General features: G+C 34.6%; 1 protein-coding gene across 3 annotated transcripts in view; it reads right to left on the bottom strand.

Annotated features, from left to right (window-relative positions):
• LOC136030256 (serine/threonine-protein kinase pakG-like) overlaps positions 1–20,996 on the bottom strand; it is a 166,893-nt gene that overhangs the window by 83,622 nt on the left and 62,275 nt on the right. For all 3 annotated transcript variants that reach the window (XM_065709097.1, XM_065709098.1, XM_065709099.1), the window contains 2 exons: positions 11,552–11,690; positions 4,462–4,588 (listed from right to left, as the gene is read on the bottom strand). In XM_065709097.1, coding sequence (XP_065565169.1) covers positions 4,462–4,588; positions 11,552–11,690 — 266 coding nt within the window. The remainder of the gene's footprint in view (positions 1–4,461; positions 4,589–11,551; positions 11,691–20,996) is intronic.

The following is a 20,996-nucleotide window of genomic DNA, read 5'->3' as shown; positions in this document are numbered from 1 at the left end:
TCTTGTTCTCGAGCATAAGTAACTGATGCAATGGATGTGTCGAAAAGTAGCGGTAAGTCAAAGCTTAAAGAATTCAATGCCTGGAAGTTTCGATATATTTTTCACACTCGAGCTACGGAGGTTTGACTGCGTACACTTCTGGGAGATATTATAATGAAGACGATAACCGGATTTCGACTTGCTTGATGACAATAAAAGACGCCTGTCGCTATTAAAAAACAACAACAGTAAATGAATGACGCAATAGCATTGCTTTTCTCCGGTCGATGCCAACTGTCAAGCTAAAAATGGTCATCCCACTTTTGAGTGCGGTGGTTTTTTCCACGTCACTAATTCTTAATTTATTTTCTTGTTTCAAATTACATTAATATCTTGGATTTCCATTTTTATTACTTTTAAATAATGCCTTTATTCAATCACATAATTTAAATGTCAAATGGGAATATGATTTTGTGTGCTAAAAAAAGCAATAGTATATATGGATACGAAGAAATATTACGTCGATATACGTCTAATTCAGCCTAATTAGATGAAAAAAAATTGGTTCTACAAGTACATAGGCTATTGTGAGAGATTACATTTTGTAAGGGATTAATATTATGTAAAAGATAAATATATATATTGCGGAAAGTTGTTTTATTTTTTATTTCTTTGATCTTAAAAAAAAGCACATGAGAAGTAACAGGATAACCAATCATAACAAAATTGGGTACTTGTGTATTATTCAGAACACACTCAATAAGTGAAAATAGGTTCTTTCCTGAAACAAACTACTATGCAGGTACATTTTAATTAAATATTTTGTATATAGAGGTGTTTAGGTTAGGTTAAGTTAGGTATTCGGTATAATACACCCCGCCCCTGATGTGCAAATATATAGCCCAAACTTTTGATAAAGCTGATGAAATAAAAAAAAATGCATGATGAAAATACAATACTTTATTTGGAAAATTTTAAAATTACAACTTAAATGTAAGATTACATGTAAAATTACACGCAAATGGACTTTTTTCAAACATGGCCTATTGTTACACTTCCAAAAATGTTCCTTCTCATAAGAGTATAAAGTCATGATGTGTCCTATGGCGCACTGTTTTGTTGTGGGCAACAACCCCTTATCATAGAAAAATATAATTGCCTCTTTTTCAGTCTTCGGCAAATCCCAAATCTTCATTTCAAAATCCATGTTCAGACACTATGATACATCTAGTGATACATCTTCTATCACTATGCGCAGCAAACTACATTGAGTTTTGTCTCTGTGGCTATGAAACCGAATTTTCTCAGCAAAATTCTTGAGTGTGTTCTGAATTGAATTGAATCAATTGAATAATGAACAAGTACCAAATATTTAATTAAAATGTAGGGTGAAAACACGGTATTTCAGACACATGGTCTAAATTATAAAAGTTATAATTTTGGACATGTGAATACATCATTGGAAAGGTAAGAATCCAAATCGTTAGGTTGTGAAGTTCATTTTTAAAATAATAGAAGAAAAATTGCGGTAATTGAGCTTTTTATATAACAAAAGAAAAATTATCGTGACTTACCCCCGCGAACCGATCCGGCAATATAAGAAATATCTCTTATAATTACTCTCGGAAAAAATCTAAAATCAGTGCCATCGTTAGACAAGACTTAACTGTTGTTCTTGCAACAGTCGCCATCTAATGAAACAAACTTTTGACTGCTTATCTCAAGCTACCCATTTTTACTGCGAGGGTTGGTCACGTTTGGGAGCACGTAATGTTTTCACCCACAGCACAGATTAAAGCAGAATCGAGTCCCAACCTGTCCAGCTCTGACGTGTCCCTCCACGATCTAGAATGTGCAACGAGACTGTCAGTAAGACCAGCGGTTTCCATGTGAGAGATTGATTACCACAGGGTGAAAAAATGTGACTTACACTCGAAGTGTCGAGTGTAAGTAACGTTTTGTCACAAGTCACGAGTGAAGAGAAAGCACAATTTACTTATGTTCTATGTTAGAGAAAGAACTGGATAAAGAAATGCTCTGCTAAAGAAGTTCTTATGTGCCTCAAAGAACCCCTCAAAACAATTTCCCTTCATCTCTATAACACGTATCGCCAACACTATGAGCTCAGGAAAGTAGAAGAAACTCTAAGAGGGGCCAATCTTTACATGTGTTATCTACTACAGTAGTCTGAATGGGATTCTTGCACGCTTGAGCTGTGCAATCGTAAGTGACGACCTAACCCATGACAAGAATGCTGTTGCAGCCTGTATCAAGATTTGTGTCGACTATTTTCGTGCATATCATTTCCAACCTAGCATTATACATCACTAGAGTGATGGTGCTGCCAGTCAGTACAAGAATCACTACACGATTGGTGCGCTTGTTCATCACACATCAGATTATGGATGTCCTGCAACTAGGTTTTTTTCAGGAACAGCTCACGGTAAAGGTCCCATGGATGGTACTGGAGCCGAAGCAAAGCGAAAGTTCTGGCTGAAGACTTTGCGAGGCCAAGTTGTTTTTAACACTGCTGAACAGTGAACAGTTTAAAGCCCTGAAAACAGACGAGACTTCTATTATGGTCCTTTACCTCGCCAATTCAGGACTTGAAGGTATCCATTCATCTCTTGAATCCTCAAGCTGGTCCGCCATCAGGAAGCAGCCAATTTTCAAAACACACAAGACTCATTTTGCCACTATATGCAGTGAGAAGACACTCCACGAACCATCGGAGAATGCAGTTGAAGGACCAAGCAAACCCAAATAACAAACACCAACGAAGAGAAGGATGACATGAAACTCCCCTCAAAGCACCAACTGGTGGATTTAATGGCGGGTATGATCATCACAGTTGCTTATGAGGTGAAAGGGAAAAGAGGAAATATGTGTGAAAAAGTTTATGTTGGAATGATTAATACATTTCATCCACATTCTGTTGAAGTGATCTTCCTCAGAAAGGCTGATGCTTCTCCGTGCAGCTTCAAGTTTCATGCCAATGACTGTGATGAAATTGAACTTTCTAGAGTGGTCCAGATTCTGCCCAGTCCTGTTTGATGGCAAGTCTTTCAGATAAAGGTTTCCACGTGAAATCACTAGTGATGTTTGCCAGAAAGTGATAAGTACTCCTTTAGTTTTTGTCCCTATTTTTTATAATCGGAGTTAACAAAATAAACCAAACATTTAAATGTTTTTTCACAGCGCCAAAAACGTGAGTGTAAGTCACGTGTGTAAGTCACGGTGCCACCTTCACCAAACCCAGAATAAACTTTTCTCTGTAAATGATACAAAGATCAATTTTGTGTCCGAGAAATCTGTAATGAATAATGGTTGGTATAAGTATTTGCTGGTAAATACTGTAATAAAAATAAAATCCTTCTGCTGTGGGTAAGTCACGTCTCCCTAACAAACGTTAAGAACAATCCAAGTGAGCTTGGAGATGTATTGATATAGCGAATGAAAGCTAATTTTTTTTTTCTCCATTTATTGATGTATGCACAGTCACTGGCTGAATAATACACAAGTACCCAAAATTGTCGGAGAACAAACTGCATCTTCAAATTATGTGAATAGAGTACTAGGCTAATGTTAGTATTCTCGCTAGACTATTTAGCATTATGTCATATACTAATGGAATTTACAAACACGACTTTGAAGTCTGAATACTGATTTTATGTGCGGTAGCCAATGTGTTTTCAGTGAAGCGCAAGTTTTATTCCAAGGCACAAGACAATTTTTAAAGATGACTGACTTCTCATTAACTTGCATTTTTCTGTAGGTTTTCAGTAGAAGAAAAAAAAAAAAATACAAAAAATATTGGCTCTTACAAGTTTGATTGATATCAAATAGACTCTTCTGGTAGGAATCAAGATAATTAGAATGGAGGGATATTTTGCTCTTCCTTCAACAGACACTGGATTTTGCCCTGTAAGTCCAGGTACACCTAGAATTGTAAATCTTACTCTAACTTCCTACCAAATTTTTTTTAGATACCCCATTCTGGAAAATATGCTGATGACAAGATTCTAGGAAGACATCCCTCTACGAGCCATCGAGTGAGCTCTCAGAAAGACCTGTTTTATTCTATTACTTGGCACCATTTTTTACGACAATGTAAAGTTTTAGAAACGCAATCAAAATAAAAATTACACCAAAATAAAAATCTTCTGAGTGCCCATGAGCTTGCAGAAGCAGATTGCCCTATCCCCTTACCAAAAATCAGTTTGAATTTTAACCTCCGAGTGTTACCTAGCTACAGACTGCTAGTCACGAAAACAAATCCCAAAGCTACGAAAGCAGTAGTGTTTCTCTGCAACACAACTAAACGGGACAAAGCTATGTGGCACATGTCAACTGTCTCTGAAAAATAAAATTAACATAATCTGAAGGGTTGTTTTTATGAAAGAAAGATCTTTTTTCATTTTTTTTTTCTCGCTGCATTCAACGATAAGCAACGATAAATCTAAAATAAGTTGCAAAACTTACCAACATAGTCAGGGGTTCCAAGAATCTCACGAATTTGCTCTTCTTCGGTGAGAACTCGAGAGATTTCCAAATCACAGAGTTTGATATCACAGTCAGGAAAAGGGCCCGTAAGGACTAAATTTTGAGGCTAAAAAATATTCATGAATTTATTTTGAATGCAAAGTAAGGTTCTTGAAACCGAAAATAAAAATTACAAACACTGTATTGACACCGCATTGACAACACTAAAGTAGCAAGATGATACATCAATTTTTACATTTGTGGCTCGAGTGGTTGAGCTGTATAATCATAACAAATATGGAAATAAATATATATATATATATATATATATATATATATATATATATATATATATATATATTTGTTATAAAATCATAACAAATATGGAAATATATATATATATATATATATATATATATATATATATATATATATATATATATATATATATATATATATATATATATATATATATATATATATATATTTGTTATATAATCATAACAAATATGGAAATAAATATATATATATATATATATATATATATATTATATATTTATATATATATATATATATATATATATATATATATATATATATATTATATATATATATATATATTATATATTTATATATATATATATATTATATATATACATATATATACATATATTATATATATATATATATATATATATATATATATATATATATATATATATATATATATATATATATATATATATATATATATATATATATATATATATATATATATAACTAGCGACAAAGCTACACTTCCCAGGCACTTTGGATGGTAATTAAATAAAAAAAAAACAAGTTTTTTTAACTGAAAGTAAGGAGCGACATTAAAACTTAAAACGAACAGAAATTACTTCGTATATGAAAGAGGCTGCTTCCTCATCAACGCCCCGCTCTTTACGCTAAAGTTTTTTACTGTTTTAATAAGAAGAATTGAGAGACAGAGTCAAACTTTAGCGTAAAGAGCGGGGCGTTGATGAGGAAGCAGCCTCTTTCATATACGAAGTAATTTCTGTTCGTTTTAAGTTTTAATGTCGCTCCTTACTTTCAGTTAAAAAAACTTGTTTTTTTTTTTATTTAATTTCTGAACGTTTTTGAATCAATGCATGTTTTGATTTTGGCTCTACACAGAGGAATAATTAAAACAAAATTTGCATTTTTTTTTGGCTAAATGGCTTTCTCATAATTTTGATCAAATGATTTTGAGAAAAAAAGAGCGGGGGAGGAAGCCTAGTTGCCCTCCGATTTTTTGGTCAATTAAAAAGGCAACTAGAACTTTTAATTTTTTACGAATATTTTTATTTGTAAAAGATTTACGTGACTTATAAATTAGCTTACGTAAAGAACTTTTGTATTCTCATATTTTTATTACACATATGAGGGGGTTTGCCCCCTTGTCAGATCCTCGCTCTTTACACTAATGCTTAAATTTTGTCCCAATTCATTAAGAATGACCCCAGAATCACAAAAGCCGTAGAATAAATAGTTGAAATTACTAAAAATACTTTAACGTAAAGAGCGAGGTATTAGGAGGAGGTGAGCCCCTAAATGGGTAATAATTTCTGTTTGTTTTAAGTTTTAATGCTGTTCCTTACTTCCAGCTGAAAGAACTGTTTTATATTTATTTTTTCATTGTGTTTTTAAATAATGCTAGTAAATCCTGCGCTCCCTTCATGGAGATTTTCTTCCCCCATGACAAATTATCGATGGAAAGTTCCCCCAGCATATCCCCCTCTTCTCAACCCCTCCCCTAAACAAAAAAATCCTCCTGAAAACGCCTGTACACTTCCCAATAACCATTACTATATGTAAGCATTGGTCAAAGTTTGTAACTTGTTGCCCCTCCCATGGGGACTGTGGGGGAGTAAGTCGTCCCCAAGGACATAGTTATAAGGTTTTGCGACTACGCTGAATAAAATGGCTATCTCAGAATTCTGATCCGTTGACTTTGGTAAAATAATTAGCGTGTGAGGGGGCCTAGGTGCCCTCCAGTTTTTTTGGTCACTTAAAAAGGGCACTAGAACTTTTCATTTCCGTTAGAATGAGCCCTCTTGCAACATTCTAGGACAACTGGGTCGATACGATCACCCCTGGAAAAAAAACAAAAAAACAAATAAACACGCATCCTTGATCTGCCTTCTGGCAAAAAATACAAAATTCCACATTTTTGTAGATAGGAGCTTGAAACTTCTACAGTAGGGTTCTCTGATACGCTGAATCTGATGGGTGTGATTTTCGTTAAGATTCTATGACTTCTAGGGGGTGTTTCCCCTATTTTCTAAAATAACACAAATTTTCTCAGGCTCGTAACTTTTGATGGATAAGACTTAACTTGATGAAACTTATATATTTAAAATCAGCATTAAAATGCGATTCTTTTGATGTAGGTATTGGTATCAAAATTCCATTTTTTAGAGTTTTGGTTACTATTGAGCCGGGTCGCTCTTTACTACAGTTCGTTACCACGAACTGTTTGAAAAGCACAATAATCATTTTTTTTTTTTTTTTTTTTTTTTTTTTTTTTTTTTTTTTTTTTTTTTTTTTTTTGTCAGTACTATAACCTTTCTTTATTAACCTCATTTGGCAGCTTGGGCCTTTGAACTTTTTAAATTGTCATCACTTTGCTCGTGTTTGACATTGACCTATGGGTCTCGAACAAACAGTCATTACTGTTCTCGGACAGTGCTCCATACCTTGGCCCTCACTTCGATCAGGTAGGATTTAGCGGTATCACGCAGGATGCCATGATGGAGGGGCAATTGCCCGAACGAGTGGAGGGAGAAGACGAAAATCTGGTGCTGCCAGATTTCTGTTAACTAAAGAGCCGAAGAATCTGGGTCTGTTGTTAGTACGCACACACACACACACATATATATATATATATATATATATATATATATATATATATATATATATATATATATATATATATATGTACAAACATACATAGCTTTACGAATATAGAGATATAAATTATATAAACTGACTTTTAAATTTGTGTGTTCTGAATAAACATCTAAACTGTTAAAACCTTAGGAATGATTTTCTGCTAAATATTGTGGAAACCACGGGAATTGCTAAAGGCTATAGAATTCGAAACAATAATTACTTACAGATGAAAAAATTGGATCATAGTTTTTACACTTGTCATTGGGTTTTCTTTGGAAAATGTTCGAATAAAGTTTTTCGGCATCTCTTGGGAGATGTTCGCAGTTTCCCCTTTTGAGTAGGTAATCATTTGAATCAAATAATTTTGTTGTACTCGAAATTTGACCCACTGTACATACACGTATTGCAGGTTTAGCCCAAATACATTTCTCGCAGTGAAGGGAGATTAAGTGATATATCCCCCCGGTTTCCCTCCTTATTTTCGTCACGGACTTCTTTTTTAAAAATAGATAATTTCTTCCTAAAAATATACTACTGTGCTTGTATTGATGAAGTAATTTTAATTTGTTTTATGAAATATTAAAATGCCAGATGAGTTTTATTCATTCTTAAATGACGGGTTAGCTAAATTCTGAGACGAGAAAACTATGTTCAAGCAAGTGAATAAACATTATACAGGACAAAAAAGGATTTCTTTTGTTGTTAATAGAATAAGATTATTGATTTTTGGAGTATTTGATTGCATTCTATTCTCCGACTTTGTTTCAAGGATGATCGCACAAGGTTTACCGATGGATTTAAACGAGCCGGAGTTCTTGTTTTTGTGAGGGTATAGTCTTTTGGACATAGGAAAAGTAATAAAATGGCTCATTTGCAAATGGTTGCAAGATATGATGTTCAAAGATGAATCGCAATTACTTATGAGTTATAACACCTTTGACGCACCTAAAAATCTGGGAAGGCCCTGGTGTTTTGCTAAATCGTATCGTTAAAACTGCAAACATAGCGATAAGTCCCGTGATAATGCATCACCAAATCAACTCAATTCAAAAGCCATCATAAGGAGATTTAGTTGATGTCAAAATTTAGAAAATTAAATAATGCAGTGTCACTTGATATGTTGATACTAACCCCCCCACTTTTGTGTTTTGTTCAAACTTATAAAAAGCCCGGTTCATGACGTCAAAAATATTAGAAAGAAAAATCATGATTTTCAGCGGGTTTAGACTGGCTGATTGAAAAATTAATATTAGCTGAATTACGGTATTAATAAAATCTCGTTATGAGTGCGCCTTTAGTTGATCAAACAGTTCGTGGTAACGAACTGTAGTAAGGAGCGACTCGGCTCGATAGTAAACAAAACTCTAAAAAATGGAATTTTGATACCAAGAGATTTCCAATTTCGAAAATCACACCATCAGATTCAACGTATCAGAGAACCCTACTGTAGAAGTTTCAAGCTCCTATCTACAAAAATGTAGAATATTGTATTTTTTGCCAGGAGGCAGATCACGGATGCGTGTTTATTTGTTTTTTTTTTGTAGTTTTTTTTTCCCCAGGGGTGATCGTATCGACCCAGTTGTCCCAGAATGTTGCGAGAGGGATCATTCTAACAGAAATGAAAAGTTCTAGTGCCCATTTTAAGTGACCAAAAAAATTGGAGGGCACCTTGGCCCCCTCCCACGCCAATTATTTTCCCAAAGTCAACGGATCAAAATTTTGATATAGCCATTTTATTCAGCGTAGTCGAAACACCTTATAACTATGTCTTTGGGGACGATTTACTCCCCCACAGTCCCCATGGGAGGGGCAACAAGTTACAAACTTTGACCAATGCTTACATATAGTAATGGTTATTGGGAAGTGTACAGGCGTTTTCAGGAGGATTTTTTTGGTTGGGGGAGGAGTTGAGAAGAGGGGGATATGCTGGGGGAGCTTTACATCGAGAATTTGTCATGGGAGAAGAAAATTTATACAATAGTATAACCTGTGCAGGAGCTAGTTTACTGACCATAGTTTTGATACGACCACTTCCCCCAAAGAAAAATACACCCACAAATAAATTATCAGGGAGATAAGGGGTCTTAAATAGCAAGCTTGAACTTTAAGATGATAGCTTTCTAATTTTCCAAGATTGTGGGGCTTCTTCCGTCTAATCTTAATTCGGGCTTGTTACCTATTAAAAGCCCTACTTTCTGCAGGTTAACTATGATATTCTATGTATTGCTCAACGTTTTAAAAGGGAAGTGCTACCCGCTCAAAGAATATTTAATGTGTAAAAGTCACTCTACTGGCAGTATCAGTTACACAAATCAGTTTGGAAAAGGTGGGATAAGAAGGAATAGAAACACAAGAGCTAAGAGCTCATATGGCACTTGTGACGAGGCAAGAAGAGCCAAGAGCTCATATGGTATGAGCTCAAACAAAATTCTAAGAATCAATAGATTGATTTAAAAGGAAAATCAGAGGCTTAATGCCGGTCAGGATTTAAAACAAGAGCTCAGAGTCACGATGTCCTTCTAAATATCAAAATTAATTAAGATCCGATCACCAACTCGTAAGTTGTAAATACCTCATTTTTTCTAATTTTTTTTCTCCCTTTAGTCCCCCCAGATGGTCGAATCTGGAAAAACGACTTTATCAATTCAATTTGTGCAGCCCCCTGAAACGCCTACCAATTTTCATCGTCCTAGCACGTCCAGAAGCACCAAAATCGCCAAATCACTGAACCCCTTCCCCCAATTGCCCCAAAGAGAGCGAATCCAGCATGGTTACGACAATCACGTATCAAGGACACTTGCTTATTTTATCCACCAAGCTCCCTCCCGATTCCTCCACTCTAAGCGTTTTCCAAGATTTCCGATTTCCCCCTCCAACTCCCCCTAATGTCAACAGATCTGGTCGGGATTTGAAATAAGAGCTCTGACACATGAATTCCATTTTAATATCAAATTTCATTAAGATCCTGTCACCCGTTCTTAAGTTAAAAATACCTCAATTTTTCTAATTTTTCCAAATGATCACCCCCTAGCTCCTCCAAGAAACGGATCCGTTCCAATTATGTCAATCACGTATCTAAAGCTTGTGCTTATTCTTCCCACCAAGTTTCATCCCGATCTCTCCGTTCTAAGCGTTTTCCAAGATTTATGTTTCCCTCCTCCAACCCCCTATGTCCCCGGATCCAATTCGAGTCGAAAATAGAGCATCTGAGACATAAGATCTTTCTATTTATATCAAGTTTCATTAAGATCTGATCACCTATTCGTAAGATAAAAATACCCCAATTTTCACGTTTTCCAAGAATTCCGGTTCCCCCCTTCAACTCCCTCCAATGTCACAGGATTTGGTCGGAATTTAAAATTAGAGCTTTAAAGCACAAGATCCTTCTAAATATCAAATTTCATTAAGATCTGGTCACCCGTTTGTAAGTTACAAATACCTCATTTTTCCGAATTATTCCCCCCCCCCAACTCCACCAAAGAGAGTAGATCTGGTCCGGTTATGTCAGTCATGTATCTTAGACAGGTTTTTATTCTTCCCATCCAGTTTCATCCTGATCTCTCCGCTTTAAGTAGTTTCTAAGATTTCCGGTCCCCCCAACTGCCCCCCCCCCCAATGACGCTGGATCCGGTTGAGATTTAAAATACTAAATCTGAGTTACGAGGTCCTTCTAAATTTGAAGTTTCATGAAGGTCCGATCACTCCTTCGTAAGTTAAAATTACGTCATTTTTTCTAATTCTTCAGAATTACCCCCCCTCCCCCAACGGGGTGCATCAAGTTGTGTATAGTGCATCAGAAGTCATTTATTGGGGGACAACGCACCCAATGGAACAACTTTAAGCAGTTGGTTTGACTTAAATAAGAATAACGATGTCTGGCCAGGATTAGCCTACTATGTGTTGTCTCCTCAAGCTATGTTTTATTTCGTACTTAGCATGCTACTTTATTTGCCTCGAGATATTTATATCGTTCGTCCTTCTTCCTTTGTGGTTCAGGTTAAGCAAGGAATCTCCACCCTAAAACTTAAAATAGAATTATTTAGTCCATACAAAACAGTTCACACTAAGTTTATAGATCACTTGATTGGAATCCCCAACACTTACATTGGCCTTACAAATACCCGACAGTTATCTTTTATTTTAAACTTTATATTCTTACCTTAATATCTAAATGCACTATATTCTTATCATGCAAAAATACCAGAGCTTCAACTAGTTGTCTAATGAATCGAGCCGCATCGTGTTCGAACGGAATAATATCTGCATCTAAAATACTTTGCAGGTCTCCACCACAAGCACTATAAAACAAAAACAAAAAAACTATAATATAGTGAACATTTACTTTTTTACTGAAAAGCAAAAGAAAAATTAGTTACAGTTATAGAGCTCCAAAATTTTACGAGAAAGGCCACGGAGTTTTTAATTAATTTGCTTAATGCAAAAATCTTCAAAAACTGAGAGCCAAGAACAACGAAATGAAAACAAAGTCAAAATTTGAAAAGCATATTATTGAGGCTAGTCTCCTTGGCTTGGCTTTGAAAATATCTTTTCTTGGACGGCGGGAGGTGAAAATCATAGCATTTTTTCTGATAGTGACATATTAATCCGAATGCTGCAAAATCGTTTTAGGGTTTGTTTGTCGCTTCTATTAGGGGGGGGGGGTATGAACCCAGTACATCACCATAGTTATCGCCATTATACAATGAATTTTTGAAAACCCCCTAGATCTTAAATCGTCTCACCAAGTACTTCAATTTTAGTCTCAAAATTAGCTTTTTATGATTTAGTAAATAGTTAAGAATCCTATAGTTAAGAATAGTTATTGAATCCTTCTTGAAAGCTAATTCAGCAGGGATGATATATTCTTTCTTTTTTTAATTGCAAGGACCAAACACTTGTTTGATCGCTTCATGTATGTATGTAACCTATTTATTGTAAAAAAAAAAAGAAGAAAAGAGAAGGTAATACCCATTCATTAGTACAGAAACGAGACACGTAGGCAGAAAGGCTAATTTCACTACTTACAGGCCAACTACTGCACAAAATAAAAAAGAATAAATCATTCTTTTATTGCTAACTTGAGATGACTCGCTTTCTGAGAAGCACCAAAATTTTGGTTATTGTATGCCGAATATGGATATGATCATAACACAACAATACAACATAAATAAGATGCACATGTCATACAAGTGCATACTCTTTTGTTTATTGGATACAATATTTGGTTTGATGAATTAATATATTACTTCTGAATCAAAAAGTCAACCGAAAAAAAAAACATTTTTTGATAATTAGAAACATCCTGTAGCTTTTTTTTGTATTGTAACGTTTTTTTATCAGTACTCTAGAAAAACCACTTTAACAGAGCCTATTCTTTTTTATTATGCTGACAGTCTAGACAACCTCTTAAGACGATAACAATGACAAAATGAGTAACTATGAAGTACTAGTAACTGCAATTTACGGTGACTATGGATTCCAACACACACCGTTTAGTAAAAAAAAATATACAACTTTGTAGAACATGAGCAAACTGAATATATTTTCTTTTCAGTGGGATATAAAGAAATTATGAACTGCGGAAAACTTTAAATTATAACTGCAAACTGCAATAAGGTAGGACCAGGGACGTCAATTAAGGGGGGGGGGCAGTTCTTTCCATTGATTTTTCGTCGCCCCATTGATTTTAAAAAATACACTTTTGGTATTTTTATAAAAAAAAACCTTTTTTATATTCAGACCTATTTCGATCCCCTCCCTTGCATTTTCGTGAATTGACACCCCCTGGATAGGCCATAATAATGATAAGATTTATTATTCGTTTTCCAAAAACATTTAACAAGAAGGATAGAGAAAACATAAGGGAGAAAATAGATTACCATGCAATACAAATATAAATAAGGTGATCTTCACGGGATGGATATAAAGAAAAACAAAACACAAAAGCCCTTGAGAAAAAGCCTGAAGGCTTGAAAACACAAATCTTGGTTCGGGTCAATCAAAAACTTAGGCTAAATTTTTGTATCTCGTCTATAACAAGGATAAAAATATATCTCAAGGTAATTGCTTGTTCAAATAATTCTGTGATGCTCTTGGATAATTTCTAGAGATTATGGATTGCTCACAGAACCTTCGGTTTACCGATATGGCGATACACAATAACCAAATTTTCTAACAGGACCTCATTGCTCACAGGGCACTTGCGTCTGGCCCTAAATTCGCTAAATACTATCAGATCGTAAGCACGCCCCACCAAAGGCGCTACCCAACACTAAGCATGTAAAATGTTGCGATTCCTGATGAATGTTATAAACAAAACATTTGTTTTCTTCGTTGCAAAGCCAGAAAGGAAATCTCATTATCTCAACCGTAAGAATTTATTCCGCGTTTAGTTAGTTTTACAAAATTTAGTTTTTTGAAGTATTAAACACTTCTAACAATTTTCCTTATAGTTTTGTATTAGAAAACAGTAATTCTGCTTTTAGCAAAATTACAAAATAATTTGTTAAAGCTTTTTTTAATGAAGTGATCAGATTAAATGGATGATTTTAATAATTTTAAAAACATCCAGTCCATGATATCATCTATCAAATTGGTACCTCTTCATTTCTTTGTTATATTGATAGGTCTTTATGAAGCCGATAGTAAGACGACAACAAAATCTAAGGTCTTACAAAAATGTTCTCATGTAACGCCTTGAAGGCAACACCAGTAACTTAATTGGACTCATTCTAATGTTATATTTTTACATTATGACATTAATCTAGATTAATGCTTTCGCCATAATTGGAATTGAAAAACCCCATTAGGCTGACTGTAGCAACCCAAAAAATATTGTTACACAACATGCGTTTTACAAAAGAGGAGAAAAACTAAAGAACACGCTTAGAGTTTTTGAATGTTATTAAGAACCAGTTGTTTATGCGAACAAGTTCTTTTTTATAGACATCGAAGGTATGGCAAGAAAACCTTGTTATTATTAGCTCTCTCCCCAACTAATTCTTAGATTAAAAAGATGATACAAAGAAAAGAAAAATTAATTTCTAAATCGATGAACAACTAACTACAACACAAGGCCGCCTGAGGCCAACACAACTGCAGATGCTACTTCTCTGACCCAAACCATTCAAACCTTTGCTCTCTATCCGCTTCCAGGAAATTCCAATTTCGAATCCCATTCGGGAACGAACTACTTTTTGTTTGGCCCAAGATGGAGGGCCGAAAATAACAATCTCTAGCAATATGCCATCCTTAATCCATTAAGTTTGGTCTAACTCTACAAAGACCAAATTCAGGGTACCTCTAGAAAGTAGTGTATCGACTCACATATTTCGTACAGCTTATTGTTTGATACAGGCTACGGTTAGTCAAACGGGTACCTAAGACTATCATTAGATTATCCTTAGGGTGGCATTAAGGAGGAGTGTCGGCCAATGAGTCAGCCGGTCTCAGGTTGTTAAATGCCCCATGCGTTTATTTGCAGCAATAAGTATATATATATATATATATATATATATATATATATATATATATATATATATATATATATATATATATATATATATATTAAGAGTAAAAGTTTTTTCATATATATTTCTTCCTATTCCTTTTGAACTACCAAAACTAAGGTGTCCAAGAAAAAAAGTCGTAGAATATATTCACTTTTTGCCTAGATCGACAAAAAGAAAAACGGTTTATTTTTATAACAGGAAATTTGTGTGTTCTCGAAACCGAAATTATCCAAATTCAAGCCACTACAAAGGAAAGACACATAACATGTTATTCTTTTCATGATGCAGATTATCAAATACTTAATATATAAAATAAATCCAATTAGATTTCACCTGCATAGAATAACTGTATGCGGAATAAATAAATATGTAACATCACCAAGGCCACCAATCCCTTCGATCTTGATTCTGCCTTTTGGACCAATTTTAATTAATACTATCTTCAAAATCAGAGCAATACATGGTCCCCTCTTACATGGAGAAGCCAGTACCTTAGAATCTGGGGAGCGTACCCACCATACAAAGAATTTTCCCGGAAATGTGCTAAATAGTTTGTAGTGTTTTTTGTTGTTGTTTTTTCGCCATTTCTTCCCGGGCAAAAATTCCTAGGACTCGGTCTCTGGCCAAAGAAAACCTCTCATTAACAGACTGGACAGAGTCGAGGGTAAAGACTACAACAGTAGTATGGCATAGATGGGCCTGAGGCTCTATGTGCATATACCCTAAACCTCATTTGCATATACCTTATACCTCATTAGTATATTACAGACGGTACATACTAAATGTTTAGTAATCCCATGACAATTCTATGAACAAATTTTTATCCGAGTTGAATGAAACCGGTTGACATTATCAAAAGTTTCCTGTACTGAGTGAATATAAAGCGGGATTTTAAACGCATTTTATAAGACGAACCGAATTTCAATAAATCAAACAGCAACAAGTCTGCTGCCAATTTTTTCTTATGACGCGCGCTTGGATAGAGTAAACCAGCGAACTTTTGTCCCCGCTGAAGCAACGATTATGACATTTTTAGAGGGAATATATGGTCATCCATGCCCAGCCTCCAAGGGCCCCCATTGGCCCCCTTCTTAACTTGGAATTTTTTGTGGAACTTACAACTTTTATTAGCTTAGGACTTTTTTCAACAATTTTTTGGGAGGACTTAGAAATTTGTTCTATTTTTTTTTACATGTCTTAAAATGACAATATAGGTCTATACTTGTGACAAAAGATATTCACATGAGATATTTTCAAAATACGAAATCAAGATGATATAAATATGTTAGATGTGATTTTTCCTAGTAGAAAAATAGTGTTTGTAGTGACATTTTCCTTATTTTTTTTTTTACTTTTTTGGAGCCTAACAATATATTAACTATTTTTAGGGACTTTCAATTTTTCTTTATAATTTTCAACTTTCAACTTTCTTTATAATTTTATTCAAGGTGATGAAGCTGGGGTGTATGTGTGGTATTTCTGATGGGGAGATAATCAGGTCTTTTATTTTCGATGCATTAAATCTGACCACCCAGGGATCAAACAACTTTTCAATTTCCAAAAGATCTGTAGTGACAGGGAAGCTTTGATTGGGTCATAGTGTTTTGGGATAACTAAATGTGTTGCGCTGTCATCGGTAAAGTGATACAAATGGCTCGCAAGGTTATCTCCCATGTCATTTATGTAAAGAATGAAAAGCGTAGATCCAAATAAACCACCCTGGGGTACGCCTATCTTTAATGCATATTCTTGGAAGGTGAACCGTCAGGAACAGCCTGCACTGAGCTATCAAAAACAAGTAGAAAATAAACTAAAAAAGGTAAAACTTTGAAGCATATTTTTAAAGAAAATAAAGAGCGACATCGAGACTACAAAAAAATAAAATAATCCTATATATAAGGGGTGCAGCATCTTCAACACCCTGTTCTTTAAGCTAAAGTTTGACTCATTTACTTTAGGGACATATTTAAATCAATACTTCAGGGACAAATGCTCTAACATAAGAGTAATGATATTCATGAATCGAGAACTGAGATGCGGAGTTTTGCCTAATAGAATAATAACGTTACCTCAGCACATGCAACTTCATTTCTTTCACAGAGGATCAAACAGTTGGTGGTAACAAGCTGTAAGTAAGGAGCGATGCGGCTCAATAGTAACCGAAACTCCAAAAACGAAATTTATTTTGATACCAATAGATATATAATAATTGGCTTTGCATTCTGATTCCAAATGTATAAGACTCATTGAGTTTAGTGTAACCCATCAAAAGCTACGAGCCTGAAAAAAAACTTGCCTGATTTTCGAAAAAGGGAGAAACACCCCATAAAAGCCAAGTAATCTTAATGAAAATCCCGCCATCAAATTCAGCGTATCAAGACAACAATTTCCCAACTGTAGTGGTTTCAAGCTACCGTCTGCAAAAAAGTAGAGGAAAGGCTAATGTTTTTGTTTTTTGTTTTTTTGCCAGAAGAAAGATTACGGGTGCGTGCTCATTTTTTTCTTGTTGCTGTTTTTTATGTTCCTCCCGAGAGTGATCGATCGGTCCTAGAATATCTGCGGAGGGCTCTTTTGAACGAAAATTGAAAGCGCTAGGGCCCTTTTGAAGTGACCAAAAAGATTGGAGGATTGCTAGTCCCCCTCATACCTCCCTTTCCCCCAAAAATCATCCAATCAAAATTTCGTGATAATCAATTGTTGAGCATAGTTGAAAGGTCCAAAAACTATGCCTTTGGAGATAACATGACCCGCCACAGCTCCTGGGGAAAGGGATGTAAGTCATGAAATTTGCCCATATTGTTTAAATATAGAATTGGTTATTGGGAAGTATAGCCTACGTACATTTTTGGTACAGTTGGGGGAGCGGTCGAATTTTTTACTGGGAGATATTCCACGGGTAGAGTTTTCAATGGGGAGAGAAGTTTCCGGGGGTGAACTTTTCAGGGAAAATTTTATACTGGGGGAATTTTCCAGAATTCCTGTACAAAATTCTTTTTATTTTTCTTACTTTATCTTTGCCGGCTCAATTTTGCATGTGGAGATGTTAAGGGTAAGTGTCCGGGATAAATTTTCATTGGGATTGAATTGTCTAGAGGATCTTCCCGTGGCGGGACTTTTTAGTGGAGGAAGAAACGGGTTTCCCAGCAGTACTTAAAAACGAACAGAAATTAAATAAAAAAAAGTTGTTTTCGACTGAAATTAAAGAGCAACATTAAAATTCAAAACGAAAATAAATTATTACGTGTCTGGGGGAGGTTGTTCTCTCTTCAGTACATCGTTTTTTTAGCTAAAGTTTGGATTTTTGTCCCAATTATTTAAGAACAACTCCTGACACACAAGGATGGTTTAAGTAGAACAAAAAGAAGCTTTTTTTAAAGTACTAAAAAAGTTTAGCGTAAAGACCGAGGTAATTTCTGCTCATTTAAGTTTTAATGTTGCTCCTTACTTTCAGTTAAGAAAACTTGATTTTTGTTTACTTACACTATTAACCAAGTTGATATCTCAAAAGCCAAACGAGATTATTATAGAAAAAAGAAATTAAGTAGCCTTTGCGTAAATACCCAGTTTATGCCTAAGATAATAATCCAATTATTATTAATTTTTTAAAATAATTTAAAAAACAGACTTCTAAATATAGGCAAAATATTGACAACTCAAAACATTGAACTTAAAAGACAAAACTTGCTAGCTCGTTTCTTGTAGAGAAACGAGAATAATAAATAAGATAAATAATATAATAAATAAATATAATAAATAAATAATATAATAAATAAGATAATAAATGTAATAAATAAGAATTTATTACAGCAGTGAATCACCACGTGGAACAGGCTTCTAGCGGAGGAAACGTCAAAAATTTAGCTTTAAACCCTTCAAGGAATTGAAACTGTCTTATAAGATGTAAAAAAAAAATAATAAACGAAACAACAGTTTCTTTCCAACGAAAAAAGGAGCAACTTCAATGAGTATAAATAATCCTGTATATGAAGGTGCTACTGGCGTAACTGGCCGTCATAACTCAAATTTGACTAGCGCTCGAGTTTGATTAGTTTTTTGTTGTTTTTTTTTTACTTCGGCAGTCAACAAGGTAGTTCGTGATCGGATTATTCTGTCAATATGCTTAGCTTTAATATTTGTTAAATTTGAAAGGCTTCGAAAATCCGAAGTTGTAAGAAGCTGGAGATAAAATAAACTCTTTTGATTTTTGAAAACAGCTGCCTAAATCACCTCCGACTTCCCTGCAAAACTGTAGACAGGACATTGTCCAGCATTTACATATCACGTCTTGTAATCATAATAATTATGAATTGCTTATACGAAACACATTACTACCATATTATTGTCATGGGAGATTTAAAGAGATGATATAGTGCGATAACATGTCTAACACTTATTTATCAGAGAGGCATGATTACACTGCGGTTATAAAACAGAGAAATGGTTGAGTTATATACCGAACAGGGTATGCTTTATATTATGTGCACTACGGTCATACACACATTTGATCTGTTATAATTGAAGGACCAGGCTCGTTCGTGGTCTATGGGAAGAAGCTATTGGTTTTTGTGCAAGTATTCATTACATACCATCAAACAATAAACACGCAAAGAGTTATTCTAATGGTAAAACTCATGCAACACCTATAATCATGGTAGTGATAAGTCGTCTGAAATAGCTACAACGTCAGCGTTGAAGTTTAACTCTTTTTGGGTTACCAAATGTAGCTCGTGAATGGTAATGATACATTGTAAAGCCAGTCTTATTCCAAAAAAGGACAGTAGACAAAGGCAAAAAGCAATTATATTTTAGGGTAATAATCGATAAAGCAGCGGTTTGCTTTTGGCTTCATTTCAAACTTATTACTCTTCTTAGAAAAAATGTGTTAAGCGTTGCATTAATAAAGAAAAAGGCAATTAGTTTGACTGATTATAACCTCACCTAGCAGTTCGGTATTCAAAGAAGCCGCAGTTTTTTTTTTTTTTTTTTTTTTTTAATGAAATAAAGATTCATCTGCTTGGAGCATCATTTGAGTTTTCACTAGCTATGTAACAAAAGCTAAGGGTGAAAAATAAATTAAAGTGACGTAGTCTTGATTGGTTACACAAAACCTTGGTCAAATATGGAAACAAACCTGTTTTTTTTTTCAAATAAGCTACAAATTTCGTTAATATCGTCATATTGTGAACAATCTTAGGATATAATTTGTGAAAAATATGTTGGACTTACACAAAAGCTCAAGTAAAAGAGCCAAGTTTTTCAAAACGACTCTACCCCCCGAAAACTTCCCTTGGCCCAAAAAGAGTACTGGATGGCTTTTAAGATTAAATTGACCAATCATGACCCCAATAAAAATTTTATAATCATAAGTACCTAAAACATGTTAAGGCCAATGCAAACAAGGAAATACCAGACCGACATTAATGGTCAATGTTCAGCATCAAGAAATGACGGAAGGAGAAAAACGGCGTACTATGAATTTTTCTTATTATTTTGAAAAACAAAGTTTTTCTCATAGATGTAAAGAGCGAAGTTGAAGCTTAAAACGAAAAAAAATTGCTTCACAGATTACGCCAGATGTATCCACACAACTTGCTTTAATCCAATAGATCTTTCCCAATACCAGTAAAATACTAAACACTAGCATTTTGATTGTTCAAAAACCTACGAGGGCCAGGAAGACCCTTCAGCGCCCCCCCCGCCAAAACCTGTTTTCTTTGGTTGTTACGTAATAGGACTTGCTAGAGTTCAGAGGGTAAATAGTCAAGATGCAAACATACACGTTACATCATAGTTTTTTCTTGAATGTTTAAAAACCCACAAGGGCCAGGAAAAACCTTCAGGGCCCGTCAAATCAAGGTACAAACACAGATGTTACGTAATAAATTCTTTAATTGTTTAAAAACATACAAGGGCCAGGAAAAACTTCATGGGGAGGGGGGTCTAGTCAAGATGGAACCGTATGCTTTACGTAATAATTTCTTTGACTGTTTAAAAACCCACGAGAGTCAGGAAAAACCTTCAGGACCTGCCAAATCAAGAAGCAAACATAGATGTTAAAACATATTTTTTTTTTGATTGCTTAAAAACCTAAGA

The sequence above is a fragment of the Artemia franciscana genome, chromosome 8, assembly GCF_032884065.1.
Source record: "Artemia franciscana chromosome 8, ASM3288406v1, whole genome shotgun sequence".
Classification (NCBI taxonomy): Eukaryota; Metazoa; Arthropoda; class Branchiopoda; order Anostraca; family Artemiidae; genus Artemia; species Artemia franciscana.
Note: the sequence above shows the minus strand (reverse complement) of the source record. Positions and strands in the feature narration are given on the sequence as shown.